The sequence below is a fragment of the Lupinus angustifolius genome, chromosome LG08 (genome assembly GCF_001865875.1).
Source record: "Lupinus angustifolius cultivar Tanjil chromosome LG08, LupAngTanjil_v1.0, whole genome shotgun sequence".
In the NCBI taxonomy this organism is placed as follows: domain Eukaryota; kingdom Viridiplantae; phylum Streptophyta; class Magnoliopsida; order Fabales; family Fabaceae; genus Lupinus; species Lupinus angustifolius.
In genome coordinates, this window is record NC_032016.1 from 10,917,696 (window position 1) to 10,939,935 (window position 22,240).

The 22,240-nt window shown below is 30.6% G+C and overlaps 4 protein-coding genes across 8 annotated transcripts; 1 reads left to right on the forward strand and 3 right to left on the reverse strand.

Annotated features, from left to right (window-relative positions):
- On the reverse strand, window positions 225-2,943 carry LOC109354728 (membrane-anchored ubiquitin-fold protein 2-like). 4 transcript variants are annotated; one of them, XM_019597421.1, is made up of 5 exons: window positions 2,824-2,943; window positions 1,843-2,122; window positions 766-930; window positions 466-548; window positions 225-429 (listed from the first exon to the last, which is right to left on the reverse strand). In XM_019597421.1, the coding sequence occupies exons 2-4, from the start codon at window positions 1,973-1,975 to the stop codon at window positions 493-495; spliced, it is 354 nt and encodes a 117-aa protein (XP_019452966.1). In that variant the 5' UTR covers window positions 1,976-2,122; window positions 2,824-2,943; the 3' UTR covers window positions 225-429; window positions 466-492. The 4 variants fall into 4 exon arrangements, with proteins under 4 accessions (XP_019452966.1, XP_019452964.1, XP_019452965.1 ...); XM_019597419.1 differs by having other exon boundaries at window positions 225-421; window positions 459-548; XM_019597420.1 differs by lacking the exon at window positions 2,824-2,943 and adding an exon at window positions 2,597-2,776 and having other exon boundaries at window positions 225-421; window positions 459-548.
- On the reverse strand, window positions 4,421-10,274 carry LOC109354725 (probable galacturonosyltransferase 14). Its single transcript, XM_019597412.1, has 6 exons — window positions 9,635-10,274; window positions 8,443-8,498; window positions 8,165-8,320; window positions 6,599-7,189; window positions 5,605-5,907; window positions 4,421-5,372 (listed from the first exon to the last, which is right to left on the reverse strand). Exons 1-6 carry the CDS (start codon window positions 9,843-9,845, stop codon window positions 5,088-5,090), a joined length of 1,602 nt encoding a protein of 533 aa, XP_019452957.1. The 5' UTR covers window positions 9,846-10,274; the 3' UTR covers window positions 4,421-5,087.
- LOC109354730 (UDP-glucose 6-dehydrogenase 1-like) lies at window positions 12,512-15,269 on the reverse strand. Of its 2 annotated transcripts, none has more exons than XM_019597425.1 (2): window positions 15,110-15,269; window positions 12,512-14,176 (listed from the first exon to the last, which is right to left on the reverse strand). In XM_019597425.1, the coding sequence occupies exon 2, from the start codon at window positions 14,165-14,167 to the stop codon at window positions 12,725-12,727; it is 1,443 nt and encodes a 480-aa protein (XP_019452970.1). In that variant the 5' UTR covers window positions 14,168-14,176; window positions 15,110-15,269; the 3' UTR covers window positions 12,512-12,724. The 2 variants fall into 2 exon arrangements, with proteins under 2 accessions (XP_019452970.1, XP_019452969.1); XM_019597424.1 differs by having other exon boundaries at window positions 12,512-14,189; window positions 15,110-15,268.
- Window positions 19,359-20,165, forward strand: LOC109353896 (dof zinc finger protein DOF3.1-like). The gene has a single exon (XM_019596256.1). The coding sequence runs from the start codon at window positions 19,359-19,361 to the stop codon at window positions 20,163-20,165; it is 807 nt and encodes a 268-aa protein (XP_019451801.1).

Consider the following 22,240-nt stretch of genomic DNA (forward strand, 5'->3'; position numbering starts at 1 on the left):
TTAGATGAGAACTTAGTGTAACTCTGACTTTTGCAAAGTTAACCATTAGGGACTCTAAGAATCCAAACCCCTCACAATGCTGAATTCATTTACAAAAACAAGGTTGTAAGGAGAACATTTTAGTCTTGAAAAATCAAGAATTGGTGCATAAGTTTACAACTCTGAAATTAATGCATTTAGTTGCATCAAGCATAAGGCACAATGATTTTTCTTTCTAGAAAAAAAAAGCATAGACATGATGAGAGTAAACTGATAGAGTTCATTTCAAACAAGTATACCAAGTGGAAAATGAGGCAACAGCTAGATACTGAGACCACCAGACAACCATCCCTCATACGAAAATTGTATGCGAAATTTACCGCTGCAAATACATTAGGAAACTACTGCCTTCGCAATTCTCGGCAGCTCGGGTACTCTTGATCTGTAGTAAGAATAAGGCACACGAATACATTAACCACCTATGCAGATGATATCCTCTATTCAATCCGGATCCTATAATATTACACACACACATTTGTTCTGCTTTGCTTCACCTGCTACTTTCTTCTCTGTTACAAGAGGAAAAACCAGAAAATCGATAAGGATCGTATAAAATACTAAAATGAAATGAAGTCAAAACTGCGGAAGTTTGCAACAAAGTAGTCATTTATTTACGGCTTTTATTTACGGTTTTGAAAGGAACATTTTTTCCGAAGTTGTTTATACAAGTAAAACAATCAGCAATGAGAAGTAACATTCAGCACATCACAGATATAAATAGCAGACCATTTTCGGCGTTAGGCGGTTGTACAACCACGTGCATTGTTGTAACTCCACCCGGGAGATCACATAATGGGCTCTGGCATTCCCCAACTGTTCTGTTGTTCTCCAATATTTTCCCGGCGCTAATTAGCTTCACGTCTTTTACAGTTCTCGGGCCATACTCCTTGTCTTCAAAACAAAAACATAAACTTTCGGATCACGTATATAACTGAAAATCATGACGAAAGGTTAAGCGAGACATCATTATATATTAAACCAATAAAACAATCATTTGAATGCATGACAGGATAGTGCCGAGTTAAGATATCATTACTATAGTCTTCCTACCTTCGGCCGATGCATCTTTAGTATTCTAGAACATGCGATTTTCTTTATATCTTATATATCTGGAAGTTGCACTGAATATGACAGAGGTTAGCTCAGTTCTTACTTCTAAGTGAAAGTATATTAATATCTGCGTATGCGTAGAATGTAGACATATCAAATGAGATTCAGGATGACCAATGATATGGAGTCATGGACAGTTAAATCGTTACGCGAGGTTGAAAATTACCAAGGAAATATGGATTTGATAAAATACTATAACATATAAATATATCCTTGTAAGTTTCAAGTAAAACTTATGAGGCTGCAATCCTGAACCACTCACCAATCTTTCTTAATTTATAGTTCATTGTTCATACTATGTAATGACAACAACTATAAAAACAATTTCTACTAGGTTGAGTTGACTACATGGATCATTCAATACTATAACGTTTTATCATAAATCATGTTCATTGAAAAGTTATCGACCTTTTAATCCTTTCTAACAGTTTCACCTACGTTGCACTTTGTTTCAAAGCTATACATAGCTAGTCATAAGTCCAGATAAAACGGGAAAGTTGTGTTAGGCAGTCCACAACCAACGTAAAACTTTGTCAAATCTCAATGATATGGATTGAAAATGCTATAGTACTTTGTAATTAGTAATGACAAACAAGAACAACATAATAACACCTTCTCAATTTGATATCTTAGTCATTTATAGGGTAGACAAAAAGGGGCAAAAAATGAATCAATACAACACAAATAACTAACCTTTTGGCCATTGAGCAAGAATACTTTGTTTCAATGTTGCAATACTGGTAGCAGGAGGAAAACTTTTGGGACCGATATCCGAACCATCGCTCAACCGAAACTTGATCTCAAACTGATCCTGGCTCACTGCCATACTCAACAGAAATTCCGAAATCGAATAGCTTCAGTTCAACCTCAGATTCAGACTATGAGGAAGAAATAAAGTAATCCAGTGAATCACTTCAATTTTCTTCAGTTCATGAACAAAAGGAATACAATCAAAGCATCTCACTCAAGGATTCTGCAAAAAATTGACACAGAAAAGTAAATTGAGTCCTCTTAAACCACATTCATCCTTAAATAACATGCAGAATCTGACATTGGAAACCAAAAAAGGACATCATAAATTAAGAAGAGTTTGCATGATGTTAATATAGATTCTCTACTTAAAATTCCTTGCTTAAAGAACATGAATAAAAAATTTGAGAATAACTGAACTAAGTCTATCCAAATAAATAATCAAAATAACAGAATAAAATGGTTGAAATTCATCCAACAAACAAGTAATCCTTAAAAGGGAAAAAAACAAAATATCATAATAGAATTCAACACACTGACAAAGGAATCTAAAACATTTGCAGCCAAAAACCAAACCAATATCCAAAAGGGTATGCATCAAAATCATCAAATCACAAAATCATCTTCAATTCACAAAAGGGTCACCTCCAAAATCATCAAAAACTCCAACAAAAACAATAAAGTGGAGAGAGAAAACCTTAAAAGTTTCTTCTTTTTTTCTAAGTTGGATCAGTCACTGATCTAGGTGGCAATTATGCTTGTAAATCAGAGAACTTTGTATGTAAAAAAAGAGGTAGAAGATTAGAATAAGAAATAGATGATAAAGATGATGATGATGATGATGTTTTACTTACTAATAATTGATATATGAAATAAAGAGTGTGTTTCGGAATTTTCAATCAAAATATGTGGTCAATCACTCACTCCATTCCTTCTTCTCATTCATCCACATGTCATAAAGATATGGAAAACCAAACATGTTCTTAAATTTTTCTCTCATGACAATTTTTACAATCACTTTCATTCTGTGTCAGGAACATTTGAATTAGACATGTTCTAAGCACTTTCTTATATAATTATGATAACTATCCATTTCATATTTTTGTGTGTGTAAGATTATATATGTAGTTTGTTAGAAAGTAAATACTATATTGCATTTGTCATTTTGTAATGTTGGATGTAGTTTAAATATTTGTTGACTTAACTTTGTATTAGAGTTACAATTTAACTTATTCGTAATCGGATAAACATTTTATCTTAGGTTAAAGGTAACATTTTGTTTGGTGTAGAATCATTTGTATTATTCTTCTAAATGTGGTTTGAACACTCTTACGACTTCTCTTATTGTTTATTGATTTTGATATAGAACTTTAACATAATTTAAGAAATATTAAATGATATACAAATTTGGTATAATTGGAATAAAACATCTCATTTAATTTGTATTGGTATATGAAATATTAAATTTGCATGCACTATTTTGAAAATACAAATAAATATAAGGTAAAAATGAATTATAAATAAGGATATAATTATGAAAAATATAAAATGACTTAGGTTCATTATAAGGAAGGTAAAGAGAAATGATGACATATAATTTGTCTAGTCGATTATACTTTCTTGGTCATTAATGATATGTAATAAATATAAGATCGATCTCAAATAACTTAGATACATAAATCCTTAATGATAAAAGAGTTTGACAATCGTCATACCATATAAAAATCGCCAATATGACTAGATAGTTAGAACTCAATAACATTCATTATACTTTCATCCTTTAGATATCAAAACATATGAAAACAATTTTAAATGATGGAACTATATTCCTTAAAATCATATAAAAATATAGAGTTATTTATTTTAAAATCATGTCTATTTAAAAGTTTTAAATAAAACATAGACATGTTCAAAGTAGAAATAAGTTAAATACATATTTACATATATCATTTAAGGTTTTGTTCTCAAGGTTATGCTCTCATTGAAGGTTTTGTTTTCAAAGCACCATTTTAAACTAATGCTTGCATACACCATAAAATTTGAAATATTTTTATAATATTCTTTCATTTCTTCAAAGCACCATTTTCAAGAACCTTTATTGAAAGAAATCAATAAAATTCATTTATTCAGAAATAAAAAACACATTCACAAGACACTATATAAATACAGAAAAATATATATAGACTGACTAAAAAAGAGCTTTTTAATTTATCATTGCATTATCCACCGTTCATATTTTATTATCATCAACTTCAAAATATAAGTAATATAAATGATTGGTAAGCACAATAATACCCTACATGCTCCACTCTTAGTTTATTTCTTTGACATGCATCAAGATTCTGCATGCATGACATTTACGACTTGAATTTTAGATAGGAAATGAATGAAAATAGAAGGTTTCAAAGTCACGAGATATACTTGTGAGATGACTTTCAAGCCTTCCTTTTCCCGAAGGGTACATATTGTTTCACAAAAAAAAAACATGTAAATATATATTATGAGGAATGAGAAGGATGAAGAGGAGGGAAAAAAGAATTATCTGCACATTTCCAATGTCTGGTAATCATACACAATGAATAGCAATGTATGTCCTACAAACAGTTCCCCAATTCAATGGACATATAACAAAGAAATCTCATGAACTACTCCTACAATTCACCATCATGATATCGAATCCAATATGGCGAAGATAAAAATCGATGCTAACAAAACTTAACAAACTAAAAAATGATGGCCGGAAAACGCTGCACTAGTGCGGGGGGAACCTCAGAGAAATTAACTGCTCTAGCAAACTACGTTGATGACACAGGAGTGACACTCGTATCTTTCATCATTCAGTTTATTCTCGATATTCGCTAAGGAATCTTTGCTATATTTGCTGTGATAAGGATATTAATAGTATCCTTTCACCAACCAAAATATAGACGACGTGTTTCTTATGTCACAAGACTCAACGGTTCATCAAGGCCATGTCAGGATGGCGACCGTGTCTTCAAAAAATGTAGGGGATGGCAGCAAATCCAACCACCATGCTATCAACCAATTTTCTATTTGCTTTCTCGAATTCATTTTGAAGAAAATCTCAACTCAAAACCGCAACACAAAATTTAGACGAAACCTGTATTTACTCGCTTCTTTCGTACCGTGCACCGTCGTTGAAAACCGTAGTGCTTCATGTTGGCAGGTTATGATTCCAAGATATGACAGTTCCTAACGAAATCATTCGAATAATTGACATACTTTCTCCAAAATGGTCTAAGATGTTCAAAGCCAATATCCAACCAGGGTTTTGACTGGCCATTGTAATGAATAACAGCTGCTTTTTTGACACTCTCAATATTGGTTTTGTTCTGATAACCCAAGCCAAGCATGTGCCAAGAGGGGTCGATCGGATGAACATGCCCTCTAAACGCAATCAAAGCCGGGGGTAGGGTTCCGAGCTTCCACATCGTAAGGTTCGACTTCAGATTCTGCCATAAAAAAAGCCATCAATAATAACTTTTTCCCGAAAAGAATAAAATGAAGAAAGACCAAATGCCCAAGATTTTCCAACCCCAACCCCTTCAATCAATCAGTTGGAGTATAGCAGGATTAATCTAAAATCCAGATTTTGCCGGAACTTCAAATTATCGACATGTATAGAATACTTAAATTTTTGTAATAACTAGATTCTATTAATCTTTGGTATAAATAGATTATTACCTCTCTTAGCCAGGAATGATATGTCTCTCTTATATTTGTCGTTCTCCATGCACGCAGATCGAAGACATTCATCCCATAAGCCCAAGCACACTCATCAGGGTCCAAATGCGCTGAAATGAGGGGATGGGAAAAATTGAAGTAGTTCCTAAAATGCTTAGACATTACCCACTTATCTTCCCCTCTGCAAGTTTCCACAGCTCCGTTTACTTTTCCATTCAGATCAATTTCCCAAAGCGGAGATAAGTCACGCTGAACCACAATATCGTCATCCAAAAAGACCACCTTGTCGAGGTTTGGGTACAGCTGTTCGAAATACATGAGACAAACATAATCAGTACGAATATGAGAACAAATTTTGTCGAAACGCAAAATGATTAAATTTGTGCTAAAGTTGGTGCGTTAGTGCTAAATGCTACTGCAAATATGCAACAAATTACAAGTATCCACTTGCACAAGCAAGTAGATTAACCACATACGAACAAGACATCGGTCTAATGGTGTAAGGCCCCACTGGATCCCCGGGTAGACCAAAAGGTCAAGAGTTCAATTCATGGGAGCGACTTTTGTTAGGAGGGACAGCCATACATCCCGAAAGGGGTCAGTTCCTTACCCATCGGGTGAGAGGATACCCTTGGTTATACCCAAAAAAAAGATTAACCACATTCCATTCAAACCAATTTGAGAAAAATTGACAAACATTTTAGTCAAAATTGTTCAACATAATTCTTCTCTTTTAGTACATGGTTTTCACGTTATCTTCGATTAGTGTAACTCATAAGAAAGTGATTTACCACAGAAATTCAGTTCTATGCTTTTAAAGGATTAAACGCAAACCTCTACAGATAAAAATTCTTCTTTGACTGACCCAGCATAGAAGGCATGGTGTTGGTCTTAGTCAATCATTCATTTCAAATTTTATTCAGTGAATTAAAGACAAAGAGGGACGGATGGATAAAGAAGACAGGAAGTGTGATCATTGTTGAGTCCAACTTACCTCGGGTATATATATGCGGAGATGGTTGAGTAAAGATATGTACTTTGGACTTCTAGCCTGCAACTTAGATGCAAATTTGCGTAGATCAGTATCAGCGAGATTGGTTCCTGAAACATGATTCCCATGGTAGTAATTCCTGATCCCATTTTGATTTTCTACGGCTTCAAGCACTGGAACATTTTCTCTAGTCAACCAATCAAATTGGTGAACACCTTTGACTTCAACTATGGCAGGGGAGGCAGGATTCAGTGCAAACCATGAGTGCATACCCGCATAAGTTTTTTTGTCGGTGATGACATGGAAAACTATCTTCTCGGGTTTCTGAGATGACTGCACAGCAGAAGTAACAACTACTGAAGCAGCCAAGATGTTATCAGTTGATAGAAGGAAATGTTGGTAAGAATTGTCAGACAGCACAGGTAGTAACTCGGGAGGAGGCAGTTGTTTACGTGCATGGGCATTTGACGAATATTCATCAGTCAAACGCAAAGACAGACAATGAATCCCTTTAGGGATAGAACTTGCTACAAAGTGCTTATTCATCAGCTCCGCAAATTTAGAGTCTCTAATTTCTTTCTCAAATTTCTCCATCTGTCCAAAGAAGCATCCAATTGTAACAAAGATCAATATAATTATCATTTTCCACCACTTTTGACACAAGAACTGCAAAGCTATTAAAAGAGTGGCGCACTGCACGAGGCTCCCACCTAGTGAGGTATGGGGAGGATAGATGTACACAACCTTACCCTCGCAAGTGAAGAGGTTGTTTCCAGGATTTGAACTCGTAACCTCTTTAGCACTAAGCAGCAACCTTACCGTTACATCAAAGTTCACTTTCTTGCATGCTATTGCACAATCATAAACTAGGTACATGAACATGCTTACAGTAAGTTTTAGGGGGAATTACACAAACCATCCCTGAGGTTTGACTTAACTACACTCAACACTCCTCTTGGGATTTGTTATATGTGGTTCCTCCAAAAGGTGAATGAAATAATATTTCTCCTAAGGGGAGGTGAGTATAACTTTTAGAACAAGACGGGGTAATTAAATCAAACCTTAAGGATGGTCGATGTAATTTCCCTAAGTTTTACATTATAGTCTTGCATATAGCCATACACACAGCACAACAATTTCTTGAACTCCTTATAGGGATGCATAAACCAATAGCCATCATTCATGAATAACTAAGGTTGTAAAATGTAATCGAGATTATAATAATGATGATAAATATTATATAAAAAAACAATAATAATGATAACAAAATCTGGATGTAATGTAAGCTGAAGCATTGTATCTAAACATAATATTTGTCTTTATTATAAACTTTTTTCTACACGAACATTCCTAAATAGTACGCATCAGGTATCCTAATCTCAATCTTCTAATATTCAAATTTCAGTAACGACATGTGTCGCGATAAAAGTGTATTTTCATGTTACGCCATGTGTTATAACTTATTACGATTTGCAGATATCAACATAATTCAGTTTCATAAAATACATTCCGTACTCAATACCAATTAATCAAGAAATACACAATAAGTAAACATGACAAGCAACTTACCGTTCCTCTTAATATGAATGCAAATGTTCTCGAATCATATTGTTTATTCTTCATATCAGATACCATTTGATCAAATGAATCTGGCAGCTTTAGATCAGCAGGAATTTCCCCGGTATTGACTTCGTTAAGGATCTTGTAAAAATCTCTAACCAGTCTCTGTTGCACCATTAACATCATCATGAGAAGTGATCAGACAATATCCTTGAACCGAAACTTTACTAAATGAATATAATAATGTAATCCAAAATCTATTTCAAGTAATATGTGAAGTTATTTACCCCTGAATCATCAACCCTGCCAAGAAGCCGTGGTCCTAATCGCCTACCAAAACAATCTGGAGCACAAAACGAGTAATTAATCAAGGAAGCAAAAGGGGATACATAAAAAAGTAATGATCAAGGAACTTTCAGAACCTACTATGAGTAACATGAGAAAAGCAAGATAAAAACAAATGATATGAAGTTTCAAGACAACGGGATAGATACATCGATACTTTTACGAAGAACTGACAACGGTGTAACACAGATTCGTTTAGACAGGGTGCTCAAAAACTACAAATATTGGCCCAGATTCTATCAATTTATGATCACACGGGATATCAAGGCATGTATCAATTTGTGACATCAAAGAATCAACAAAACAGGGTATAAATTTCAGCAATACATGTCAAGAAAACATAATAATCATCGCTAATGCAGAGTTCAAGAGCAGTTAAACCATGCAAATGAAATGCTTAAATTACCAAGTCACACTTGAGATCTAGAAATGAAAGTAAGTGCTAGCTAGATAGAAAACTTTCGTAATCATAACGAAAACAATTTATACACCACTAACAATGACAACCAAGTCTTTTCCCACTAGGTGAGATCGGCTACATTGATCAAAAGACACCATAACATTCTATCGTAAATCATGTTTATAGACAAATCATTGACATATAAATCCTTCTAAATAGTTTCGCCAATAATTTCATGCCCCTAATACACACACATATAATAACCCTTACCCAACATTCAAATCAAGATCTACCTCAGAAGTTTCAGCAATACATGTAAAGAAAACATCATAATCATCACTAATCCTATGTTCAAAAGCAGTTTAACTACGGAAGCGAAATAAGTACATTTGAGGTCCTGAAATGAAGATAAATGTGATCTAGCTAGAAACCTCTTCTAATCATAAGAAAAACAATTTATACAACAACGACAACCACGTATTTTCCCACTAGTTGGAATCAGCTACATGGATCAAAGAAACACATTAATATTCTGTCATAAATCATGTCCACACCCGAATCATGCACATCCGAAACAATTGTAATAAAAACAAATCCAAGCCTCTAATACATAAATAAACATAGCATAGCCCAACATTCAAATCAGGATCTATGCACCTTATAATAATAACAATACCAAATATAATACAACATATTGTAAGTAATAAAAGAGATATAGAATATGATGAAGTTACCAAAAGAGGAACACTTGTTGACACCTTCAAGGGTAACAAGAGCAGTGAGAATGAAGGCAAAGGGTAATAAGAAAGCAAGGATAAGAATAGTGTGAAAAAGGGTTCGATAAGAAATGTGGCAAGCTGCGACCTTGATCTTCATCAAGTCAATAAACCCATTGTTACTTGATATCGTGATGCTTCTCATGCTAGCCGAGAAGTGAAGCTGCATCGTCGTTTATGCAGCCCCTTAATGTCGTTTTGTTGCATCCACCACACTCCACAACAACAACAACAACGACAAAGACAAAGACAAAGACAAATCTGGTAGCAATAAAAACAACCCTTTTAGAAGTTAAACACGAATCTATAATCACCCTTTGCTTCAAAACACACAACATTTCAGATCCACCAATCTGGGTTATGTTCTACGAATATGAATCTCTCTTGGGTCTTTGTAAAAGACCGCATTTTGGAGATTTTAACAAAATGGGTATTCAGATTTTCACCAAAAGGATTCAACTTTGCTCTTTCTTCTGGGTTCAGGTGAAGAAAAGTTTCTCTCAATGGAGATCAAGAAGAGAGAGAGAGAAAATTGTGTGTTTAAGATTTTATTTTATTTTTTGTCTAATTTTTATTTTTTTCTGTAGTTTTCTGTGGAGCTTTCTGATTGGTCCGATCTATAATTTTATTTTTTTATTTTTAAGAAAAATATATTTTATTTTTTTATGAAGGAAGAAAGAAGAAAAATGTGAAAAGGTTTTTTGTGAGTCAAAACTCAAAACCGTGTAATGTTAGAGAGAATAGAGAAATGTGGGGTTAGTGTATGTTTGACCTTGAGATTAGGAGTTGGGTCATAATTTTGCACCTATAATTTAGATTTGTCCTAAGTTTATGGTCAAGTCTTAAAGCATTATGTGGATAGCATTATGAGAAAGTGCTTAATTATAGTTAATAATCATATAAAGAAGATATATATAATTTAATTTTTACTGTATCATTTAACATTTATATTTAATTATTATTAATTCTTTAAAAAACGGTAAATAATAAATATTACGGGAGAAAGAGAGAAAAATATAGCAATGAAAATATTAGAAGATTCGGGGAGATAGTACTATTTTTGCATTGAAACTCTAATATATGAACAAAAGATGGTATAGTTAGTCAATATCAATTCTAGTTTTGAGATATATCAATAAGGATTCAATTATTAATATGTATATAGAAATTTTTTATTTGAACATATGAAACATAATTCAATAATTTATATATCTAAAAAGAATTAACCCTTAATTATTAATTAAAAGGGCTAAGATTATAAAATGAATAATAGTAGGGGAACTAGAGAAGTTTACCATGGAAATTTGTAGTGTGCTATGGATATATTTTATGTGGAAAATGAAATAAAAGGGAAAATAATGTATTGGTAGTTTTATTTATGTATTACAAAATGGGAAAGACATGAACCGAATTATAAGAAAAAACAGTACCAAATATAAGAAAAAACAATACCAAATGAATTTGGTATTTTTCAATTAATTTGTTTATACATATATGACATGAATCGAACTTCTATAAAGAACTTGAGAAACTCAATTGATTTCTAACATAAGTATTGTTGGTAAAGTTTGCATATATTATTCCTTTTTATTCAACAATAAATGAAAGGAAGTCTAGTTTCTTTAATTGGGACAAATAAATAACTTTGGTAACTCCTCTAAATTCTTTCATTTTCATTTTTGTTTCTTTTGTAGTACCAATTTCATTCTTAAACATGGAATTTTATTTTAATATTCTAATTTTAATACAAATCATAACAAAATAGTGTAATAGATATTTAAATTATATTTAAAAATATAAAATAGACGACCAAAAATCTCTACTTACTACTTATCTCCTTTACATAAATCTATCGAAAGAGTCAAAAATCACTTATCAACAATTAAATAATCTTTTGACCCATCAGAATTAAATAAAAGTCGAGCTCTAAATCTAATATCAAGGATTCAACTCAAATAATATTTAAATCATATATAAGAAAATAAAGTGAAGGAGATGTAAATTTTGAAGTGGTTGCCTTGAATTTAGTCATGAAAACTATGGAAAATGATAGATTATTTCTCATCATGATACGTATACGTATGCATAAAAGGGAAAAGGTATAATGTTATGTACACGCAAAATAATAGAAAATGATAGTTTCATCAAAATATATTAAGTTGTAGACCTATATATAAGGATATTCCACCTACATATGAGTGAGGAAAAGACTTTGTCTAAGTTTAATAGATTGTGAATGAATGGTAGATGATCGAAAATGAATAGCCGATAATGTAGTAATAGTGTAAAAGATTCTTACACCGATAATATATACATTTTTTCCCTCTATTTTTAATTGTGTATTGCATCAATATATGTATTCCATCACTATTACTCCTATGAAGTAAAGAAACTCACAGTAGATATTAAATATTAGGACTAAATATGTTATTTTTCTCATTCAAATATTTACTGAATTTTGGTTTTAATATTTAAAACCTTGTTATTTTGATTTTCATCCTTATGTATTTAAAAAAATACTACGTTAATTTCCAAAGGACAAAGTTAAGATAACTTGTAGTAATATGTATTAACAAGTTCTAGTATGGAATGACTGCAAAACTTTTATGCTATTCAAAAGCATGGTTTTCACTCTAAAGTTTATGGTCCTGCTATATGTCGCGACCCGAATTTCGGTTGAATACCGGTTAAACGACTCTATGTTTATGTATAAGAGGTCATGCCATTGGGGTCTATGGTTAAGTGAATTTAAATATTCTAGAAATGTCATGTATTTGATATATTGTGTGTTGTTCAAACAGAAGTGAATGAAATTTAGAACATGCATTTCATATAATAGTAACATGTTCATCAAACAAAAATAGGCTTCTTTAGAAAATTCATACAGAGCTAGACAATAAAATGAATTGCAGTACAATGACATGAAAAAAGTATAACAACAAAAATGGAATCGAACTGAATGTCTTCGTGCGAGTGATTTCCGAATAGGGAGGATCTCGCGCGCAAAAAAGAAGAAGCTGAATGTAACATTTCAGTCATCTGTTTTGTTTAAGCAATAGCTGGCATGTCCTTGAGCCATGCATCCAATGGCTTACCAATTGAGTACACAATGAATCCAATTTCGCGAAGCTTATCGGCATTCACAACATTCCTACCATCAAAAACAAATGCTGGTTTTCTCATGTTGTCAAATATTCTCTGATAATCAAGATTCTTGAACTCGTCCCACTCGGTCAGAATGCAAACACCATCTGCATCTTTTGCAGCCTCATATGCATCCCAAACCACACTGACTTTCTTTTCGGTTGTAGGACTTGTGGGCTGCAGGTGAATGGGATGGTCCCAATCAAACTTGTTCATCCATAGATCCCTCTGGATTTGGTCCTCGGTTACCTGCGGATCATATATGCTTAGAAACGCTTTATCGCCGAGTAACCCCTTGCACACGTCAATTGCTGGAGTCTCCCTTGTATCACCGGTATCTTTCTTGAATGCAAATCCAAGAATGGCAATCTTTTTTGTTGCAACTGTGTTAAACATCGATGAAACAACACGGTTCACGAAACGGCTCTTTTGGTAATCATTAATCTTAATGACTTGTTTCCAGTACTCTGCCACCTCTGGAAGGCCATTGCACTCACAGATGTAAACAAGGTTCAATATATCTTTCTGGAAGCAGGATCCACCAAATCCAACACTAGCATTGAGGAACTTTGGTCCAATCCTTGTGTCCGTGCCGACAGCGAAGGACACTTGTGTGACATCTGCACCAGTAGCCTCACAAAGTGCTGACATAGCATTAACTGATGAAATCCTTTGAGCCAAGAAGGCATTCGCGGCAAGCTTAGATAACTCGGCGGACCAAAGATTTGTTGTGAGGATTCTTTCCTCTGGAACCCATTGAGCATAAACACCTTTCAATGCTTGAATAGCTTTCTCCCCTTCTGGTGTCTCCCTGCCTCCAATGAGAACTCGGTCCGGGTTAAAAAGATCCTTGATTGCAGTTCCTTCAGCAAGGAATTCCGGATTTGAAAGGATCTGGAATTTGATACCGTTGCTATTGTGAGTCAGAATTTTCTCTATAGCCTCAGCAGTTTTTACAGGGACAGTGGATTTCTCCACCACAATTTTGTCCGACTTCGAGACATCAGCGATCATGCGAGCTGCGCTCTCCCAATACGTTAAATCCGCTGCTTTGCCCGCGCCAAGACCCTGAGTCTTAGTTGGGGTGTTGACAGAGACAAACACTATATCAGCCTCATAGACATGCTTTTCTACATCAGAGCTGAAGAAAAGGTTCTTGCCGCGACATTGCTTTACCACATCATCAAGGCCTGGCTCATAGATCGGAAGCTGGTCGCTATTCCAGGCTGCGATTCGGGATTTAGAAATATCAACCACAGCCACTTCAATGGATGGACACTTTAGTGCAATTACTGCCATTGTAGGACCCCCCACATATCCAGCACCAATGCAGCAAATCTTCACCATTTTTCTTTTCTAAATTACAAACCTATACAATTAGATGAATCTGTAAATGCAAGTATACCATAAAAGCCAATTTGACATCTTCTATATCAATCAATCATTTGTTTTCTAGTACTACAAACACAGAATAATAGATAAGAGTACTCTAAAATTAGCAAGTAATGATGTATTCATCCTAATCTGATTGAGTTTCAACGGTAGATCTTGCGAGTTTCAACCGCGATCTCACGAGTTTCAATTAGTATGAACCAAGACCTTGTCGATCATTTATATAAAAAATACAAATCTGAAGAAGGCATGACATTGATGATATAAAAATTGAAGTAATTTTCTTCTAATTACAGATCAAGTAACTATAAAAGAGTTCAGAAAAATCCAGATCTAACACATCAAAGAAGGGAATAATGATTTGGTGATTAAGTTCATATAAAACTACAGGTTTTTGAAAATTCAGAAACTGTTGTTTATGCGGCTCGCAACAATTGTAAACGACACCAAAGAATTATTACGGGCTGATTCTTCAAGTTCCATCAGAAACCAAACTTAGCAAGGAATTGTTAGTAGATCCAGCACTAAGTGGAGAAACATAAATGCTCGTGATTTATATTAATACATCAACCACTTATTAGTTTCTCCATTAGATCTAATGCCAAAGAACTATAATACAAACCAAAACCATGACAAAATATTGAGTCAACCATAGAATCAAAATCAACTTAACATACAAAAAAGACAAAATGGCTAAAGATCTACACACATTTACACAAAATCAGAATCAAACCCATCAATATGATATCATTATTATCATATATATATACATTAAAAAGTGACAAAATTCAAATACAATATGGTCCTATAACATGGTACTAGAGTATAAAGATTATAAATTTATCAAAAGTATGATGAAGACAAAACAAATCAACAAATGGGGTGTTAAGTTTTTACCTAATGAGTCTCTTTGACTAAGAAAGAAACCAATAGAAGTGTATATGGATCAAGCAAAGAGAGGGAATTGAAGCTTATGTGGAATAAGAACTAGACAAAGGGTATATATAGCTAATGCAAATACATGTTTTGTAGCTGTTATTATTACAATAAAAGTTGATGCTTTCTTTGTGTAAAGTACTGAAAACAATGTGGTTGGTCAGAGATTTTCTTTATTTTTACATTGTTCCATAAATGTATGTTTGAAATAATAACTTATATTATGTATAATGTTTTGTGTATTTTTCTAGCTTACAAATTTTAACATTGAATTTCTCTTAGCCGATTCATATCTTAAGAAATAAAATTAAGTTTATCTCTCTACTTTGAAATACTTTCTAAATGGTTAAAGTGGAATCCAATAGTTGAATATGGTGAGGTGGAGACATGCACAAAAATACTAAGTTAGATGATTCTTATAATACATTTTTATTAACTTTTCTAGTGTCTAAGGAGTGGATCCAAATGAAGCTTAGGTTTCCATTGAGTTGTTAAAGGAACTACTCAATGAAATTTATGACTATAAGTCTTTAAGATCATGAGTTCGAGTTGTGAAGGCTTCCTTTAAGGAAGAATAAAATGTTATAAGGATATTTAAGTTTAATAGTTGGTACACTCAGTAAATTCATGAATCGGTAAATCACATATTAAGGTTGGAGTATTATATTATATATCAGAAATGGTTATGGTATATAATACACCAAATCACAAAATACTTTTTTGTTCTCTTAATCCCTTGAAAATTTCAAATTTTTGGTTGATGGAAATCATCATATCAAGCCTACATATCAAAGGAAAATATCTAAGCATATGGATGCATGTATGTGTGTTTCTTCTTTTATTATGTCATGACAATATTCTTAAAGAATTTACGATTTTCTAATTAAAAGCATCTATAGTAGTTATTCTTAAGTGAAAATAAAAACATTTTTACTTTATTCTTTATATTCTTATTTTATGAATTAGGGTTTAAAATAAAAACATGGAGAGAATAATAAAGTAGATTTTTGGTTACGAATTGAATGAGGTAGATTGTGGGACCTAAATAAAAATGATGTTTGTCATTATGAGAAAAAAATAGATATTGTTCTTATTATTTCATGAGGAATTATAATAAATTATAAAATAATGTGTAAGACTCAAAAAGTTAAATCACAACATTGGAAGTAATGAACTTAAATAAATAATGAAAATCTATATTTAGTTTTCCAAACAAAACAATATTAAAACTTCTTAACCTCAACTCACAAAATATCTTCTAAAATAATATACTATTTTCCAATTTCACCCCAAATTTAGTTTATTATCTCTGTCTGCGAAATCTGGACTCTTATGCTAAAATCTTAATTAGTTATTTTTTAATTTTATTTCTTACATTCCTTAAATCCCCTACATGGAATATAATTTGAGCTGATCCTTACTTAGTGTAAAAATTCTGTAATTAATATGTCAAAGATGATGGTTATTAAATTTTTTATGTTAGCAAATTTATGAGTTTAGATAGTGGGATCAAGTAAACTTGCATGCAAAGTTAGATCTGGATTTATATGGATTTCTCACATAATTAAACTACAGAAAATTATGAGTTCATCACCAAGTTTATAAGTGCACTCAGGTGTTCAAATTATATTCTCCAAAGTCCAATACTTCTCATGAATTAGAAAACATGGCATGGGCTAAAAAACAAAGAGATAAATAACATTAAAACCTCTTAATACTAATTGATCTTATAAAATAAATTGATAAATAATATTTCTTAAATAACCAACTATTTCATTATTTAATTAAAATAAATTTCAGTAAAACACTTTTTGAAACCAAATTTAAAAACGCTACTATCAAAAGACAAAACATCTAAGTTTAAGATGTTATAATTAAAACATTACTGATATATAAATAGATATTAGTAATTTTGTAAAATCATATTAATTTTATAATTAAATAAATATTATGAATTTAGTAAATTTATTAGTAACTTTATAACTGTTTATTTAATTATTTACATGATTTGATATAATTATGAGTAATTATTTCTAATCATTATAATTTATAACTATCTATATTTAGTTATTTATAATTAGATTATAATTATTAGTATGTGTTTTATTATAGTGTAATTAATGTAATTTCGTAAATTTTAAAAGGGTAATTGACCAATGAGTTATTGAAAGTTCTTAAAGAAAAATTATTTGAAGTAGCATTTGAAATGCTATAAGTTTCTTTTTAAAATACTTTAAGTATTGTTTGGCAACTCGAGCTCTTAACTTGTAATTTTTTTATTCAATGAGTAAGCTATTAGAGTTGTTAGGTAAATAAAAATTAAAAGAGATTTATATCTTTTTAAAAAAAAAGGAGCTTGTAATGTTTGAAATTTACTTTCCAGAAAGCAACTTGAAGTAACATTTAGAAAATAAAAGTATTTTCAATAATTCCTTTATCAATTTCCCAATTGAAAAGCTTAAGAAACTACATAGTTAGTCCAAGCTAAATTATTTTTATAATGTATAAATTATTTACACATAGGATTATTTTGATAAATTATTCTTGCATTAAACTATTAGACAAATGTATAAATTATGTCCATATTATATTGTTTTAATGATGTATAGAAAAATATATCTAAAACGACAAAAATCTTATAATAAAATAAATAAATAAAATAGTGCATGTAAAATTATAAATAAAATATTAAATAAATAGTTTAAAACTCTGATTTTAAATATGTATGTATTTAATTATTCTAATTACTAATTTAATAAATAACTAAATAAATATTATATATACTTTTTAGTTATTTTTCAAATTTCAATAAGTTATAAAGTTAGTTTTACCGAACAACTCTATTTTAGTAATCTACTTATATATACAAGCTTATAGCTACAAGCTAGTTTTGTCGAACATCTCCACTAAACTACAAGTTGCCTGAAAAACTACAAGTTCATATTGTTCAACCATACCATACATTTGTAGGACAAAACTAGTTTGCAATTGTGAGCTAGTAGCTTGTAATTGCAAAGGTAAATGTAAGCTAGTAGATTATAATTGTAAAGGTAACTCACACTATAGTTATTCGATAAAACTAGCTTTATAACTATCTGAAATATGAAAAATGAGTAAAAAAATATAGAAAATATTTATTTAGTTATTTATTAATTAACTATTTATTAATTGGAGTATGCAATATTTTTATTTATTTGGTGATAAGGTGGGACAATAAAATAATAAGGTTTTTTAGTTGGGGTAACTAATGTAATTTGTAAAAAAATTGAAGGATAAAATTGAAAAATGGATTATTGAAAGTTGTTTTCAGTTTATAAACACTACTTCTAGTAGCTTTGTGAAAAGTAACTTTCAAAGCAATAAGCTAATTTATCTAAAAGCTAATTTATCTAAAAGCTACAAGATTCTTTCATTTTTTGGTTTTCAAATGATTCTAGTAGCTTATTGATTGATTGATTGAGTCAAAAAAGTTATAAACAACTTAAAAAAACTATGATCCACTCTATATCAAGACTACTATACTTTTAACTTTTGCTAAAAGAATCATCCTCAACCATTCTAATTTATTTTTTAAATTTTCACTTTGCTCTTATCTTAACCTTTTTACATGTTAAATACTTAATCATGAAAATCCAATGACATATTAAGAGATCACATTCAATTAATGTTTACTTAAACATGTATATAAATTACATACACAGCAAGAAATCTATTTACTCAAAAGACCTTAAATTGTTGTTTCACTTTTTTGTTTTATATTGGTTAGATGATGGAAACCATGCACAAGGTAATATGAACACCGTGGTTTTCATGGTAGTGGATTGCGATAAAGAATCTATTGTCCCAAAATATATTTCAGACTATGTCTCATACCAATAATATTGAAATAAAAACAAAAAAAATAATGAATATTTTTTTATAATTAAAATAATAAATTTTTATTTATATTGGCCATGGTTTGAGACAACGTACTTTTTATTTATAGATATTATTAACATACATTTTATAAACATGTGGCGCTCATAGATATCTCCTTAAATATGAAACTCCTTACACTTTTGTTTAACTTTACCTTAAGACATGCATAAATTAAACCCTTTAGTTAAAACCATCACCACAAACCACTAGCTACTATCTTTGTATAAATTACAAAACAAATCACTCAAAGACACATAATCCAAAGCAAAATAAACAAGAACTTAAAGAAGAGATGGAACATGAAAGAAATGGAGAAAGAAACATGAATAATCAACAAACTCATGATTACCAATTAATAAGACAAGGTGGTGTCCCACAACAACAAGTTCAACCTCAAAAACCACAAAGAACTCAACAATGTCCTCGTTGTGAGTCTCTCAACACAAGGTTTTGCTACTACAATAACTATAACTTGACACAACCTCGTTACTTTTGTAAAGAATGTAGAAGGTATTGGACCCAAGGTGGAACATTGAGAAACATACCCATTGGTGGTAGTTGTCGTAAGAGAAAACATGCCAAAAATTCTTCAAATTCTCATGCACAACAACCACAACCACTAACCCTAACTCCTATAGTGGTTTCTTCCATCAATCCATTTCATGAAGGTGCCCATAATGGATATTTGTCTTCAATGGCAACAATGAGACCATCACAATCATACCCTTTTGCTCAATCTTCAAGACTTGGTGTTGATGTAGTTGGTTCTTCTTCTTCTTATTCTTCAAATTTAGGGTTTTCATCTAATTTCATTGTTGATTCTCTTCCCTCTCAAAACCAAATCCAACCATCACATTTCTACCAAATGGGCAACACAGAAAGAGATATAGCATCTCTTTATATGAGACAAGGTTTAGTTATTCCAACAAACATGTCTAATAGTAATAATATCAATGCTACTTCTCACAATGATTTGACTCAAAGCTTCACTAATAATGCAAATAATAGTAATATCAATTGCACCACTAGTTCTATTGGTTCTTCTCCTTTGATCCAAAATCAATGGTCTGATTTTCTAGGGTTTGGTCCTCTTCTTTGATTTCACAATTGTTGCACCCCTTCAAAATCCAAAGATTGAAGGAGTAGATAGTGGTTAATTTGCAAATAATCTAGTTGATTGTAAGAAGAGAATTAGCAACTCAAACATTTATTATGTCTCAAATGCAATTACAAAATTTCTAGGTTGTTTCCAAACTTTATATATATCTATGTATATAAGATTGAACTTTTTGTTACAAATTGTTGCCTCTCTACTCACCATTTTAATATCTCATAATTATAATTACAAAATTTTATTTTATAAATTGTCATTTGTAATTAAAAAATTATAAAAAATTGAAAAATTATAAATTTCTAGGTTGTTTCCAATCTTATTTAAAATTTTAGTTTAATATAAAGGCATAACCAAGTGAAATTGCAAATTAATTAAAATTAAGGTAATTTCGTACTTAATGCATGTATCTCATGTGATTTTTTATGGGTAAATCGGTTTGATGACAAAGATAAAAATATGGTCATTAAACTAGAGTTATAAGATTGAAAGTCGATTATAGACTGAAGACAATATTAATCTTTCGTCCGTCCGTATAAAAACGGTATCAAGGTTAAACATATGGATCTTTGCATTATTAGTTTATTTTATTAAAAAAATCAATTATTAAAGCTGCAATAAGGTAATGAAAATTATATAGTTCTGAGTTAAAAACTAATTAATAGATTTGTTTCACTTTAAATCAAAGAAATAATTTAATTAATGGATTTGATACAAGTAGAAATTGTATTGGTCTTGAATCAACTTCCCACTTTAAGAAATAGCAGAGAAAATATAGTGATCGCAATCGTTTCTCAACTCGAAATAGAAAGTAAGATATGGCCCAATTTCTAATCGCACTTTTAGTTTCCCAAATATTTTTCTAATTTAATTTTTTATTTTTACTTCATTAAATAAACTATTTTAATTAAAATATAATTAGTAGAATAAGCAAGCACATTGATCAAGGACCAAGTTTTCCACTTCGAGAGGTTGTAAAGACAATCCTAATAACTGCAATATTTTCTCAATTTGAAGCAAAAAAAAAAAAAGATATAACACAAGTCATAATTTCATTATTAAATTTTCAAAAAAATTATCAATAATATATTTTAAAATTATTTAACTTCAATTATTTAATTATGCAAATATAATATTTATTATTTTAACAATGAAATTTAATAAATTAATTATTATTTATTTATTTTATTATTATTATTATTTTTAAGAAATTTAAATTAATAAATTAATTTATATTTATTTAAAGAAATATTTATTACTAGTATTTTTTTTAAATAAAATTATTAAATTAATTATTATTTATTTATATAATGATATAAATAAAATATTTATTTATATATATATATATATATAAATGAAATTATTTACCTAAAATAAATAAAATTGAATAAAATGAAAATGTACATCTACATGAAGCACGACTATGCTTAAATAGGCATCACTAAAAAGGAAGAGAGACAACACAAGTTTCCACTCATTCTTTTAAAATTATCTTATGTTTTTCTCATGTGCTTTCGATTGAAGAGCAGATAGAGTTTGTGATATGAAATATGTTAATTTTGAATTAATATATTTTTAAGCTTGTTATCCAAATTTCAAAAATATTATCATAGTAAATAACATTCTTATCTTTTATTCAAAAAAATGATTATCTAGTCAGATTTTTTTTTTAAAATGTGAATATTGATATTTCTTTTATCCGGATGAATTTTTTTTATTTACATAAATACCCTTAAAATAATTATTATCTAGTATAATTTATTTATTTTAAAATAAACTGATAATATTCATTAATTGTTATGATTTTTTATTAACTAAATGACATTTTAAAAAGGTATTGTTTGATTTGATATGTTTTTAAAAAATCACATGTTTGAGAAAAAAGAGAGTTCGTTAGAATGCTAACATGGTTTAACATATGAGTGATATGATATTAAATACTATATCACTTTAAAGTTTGATTATTGTGTGCTTTTAGTATTGCACTATGGCTTAGCAGTAATGGTGATGTATAACATTAAAGTATTGATATAGTAGTATAAGATATCGTTAGATATGCATAA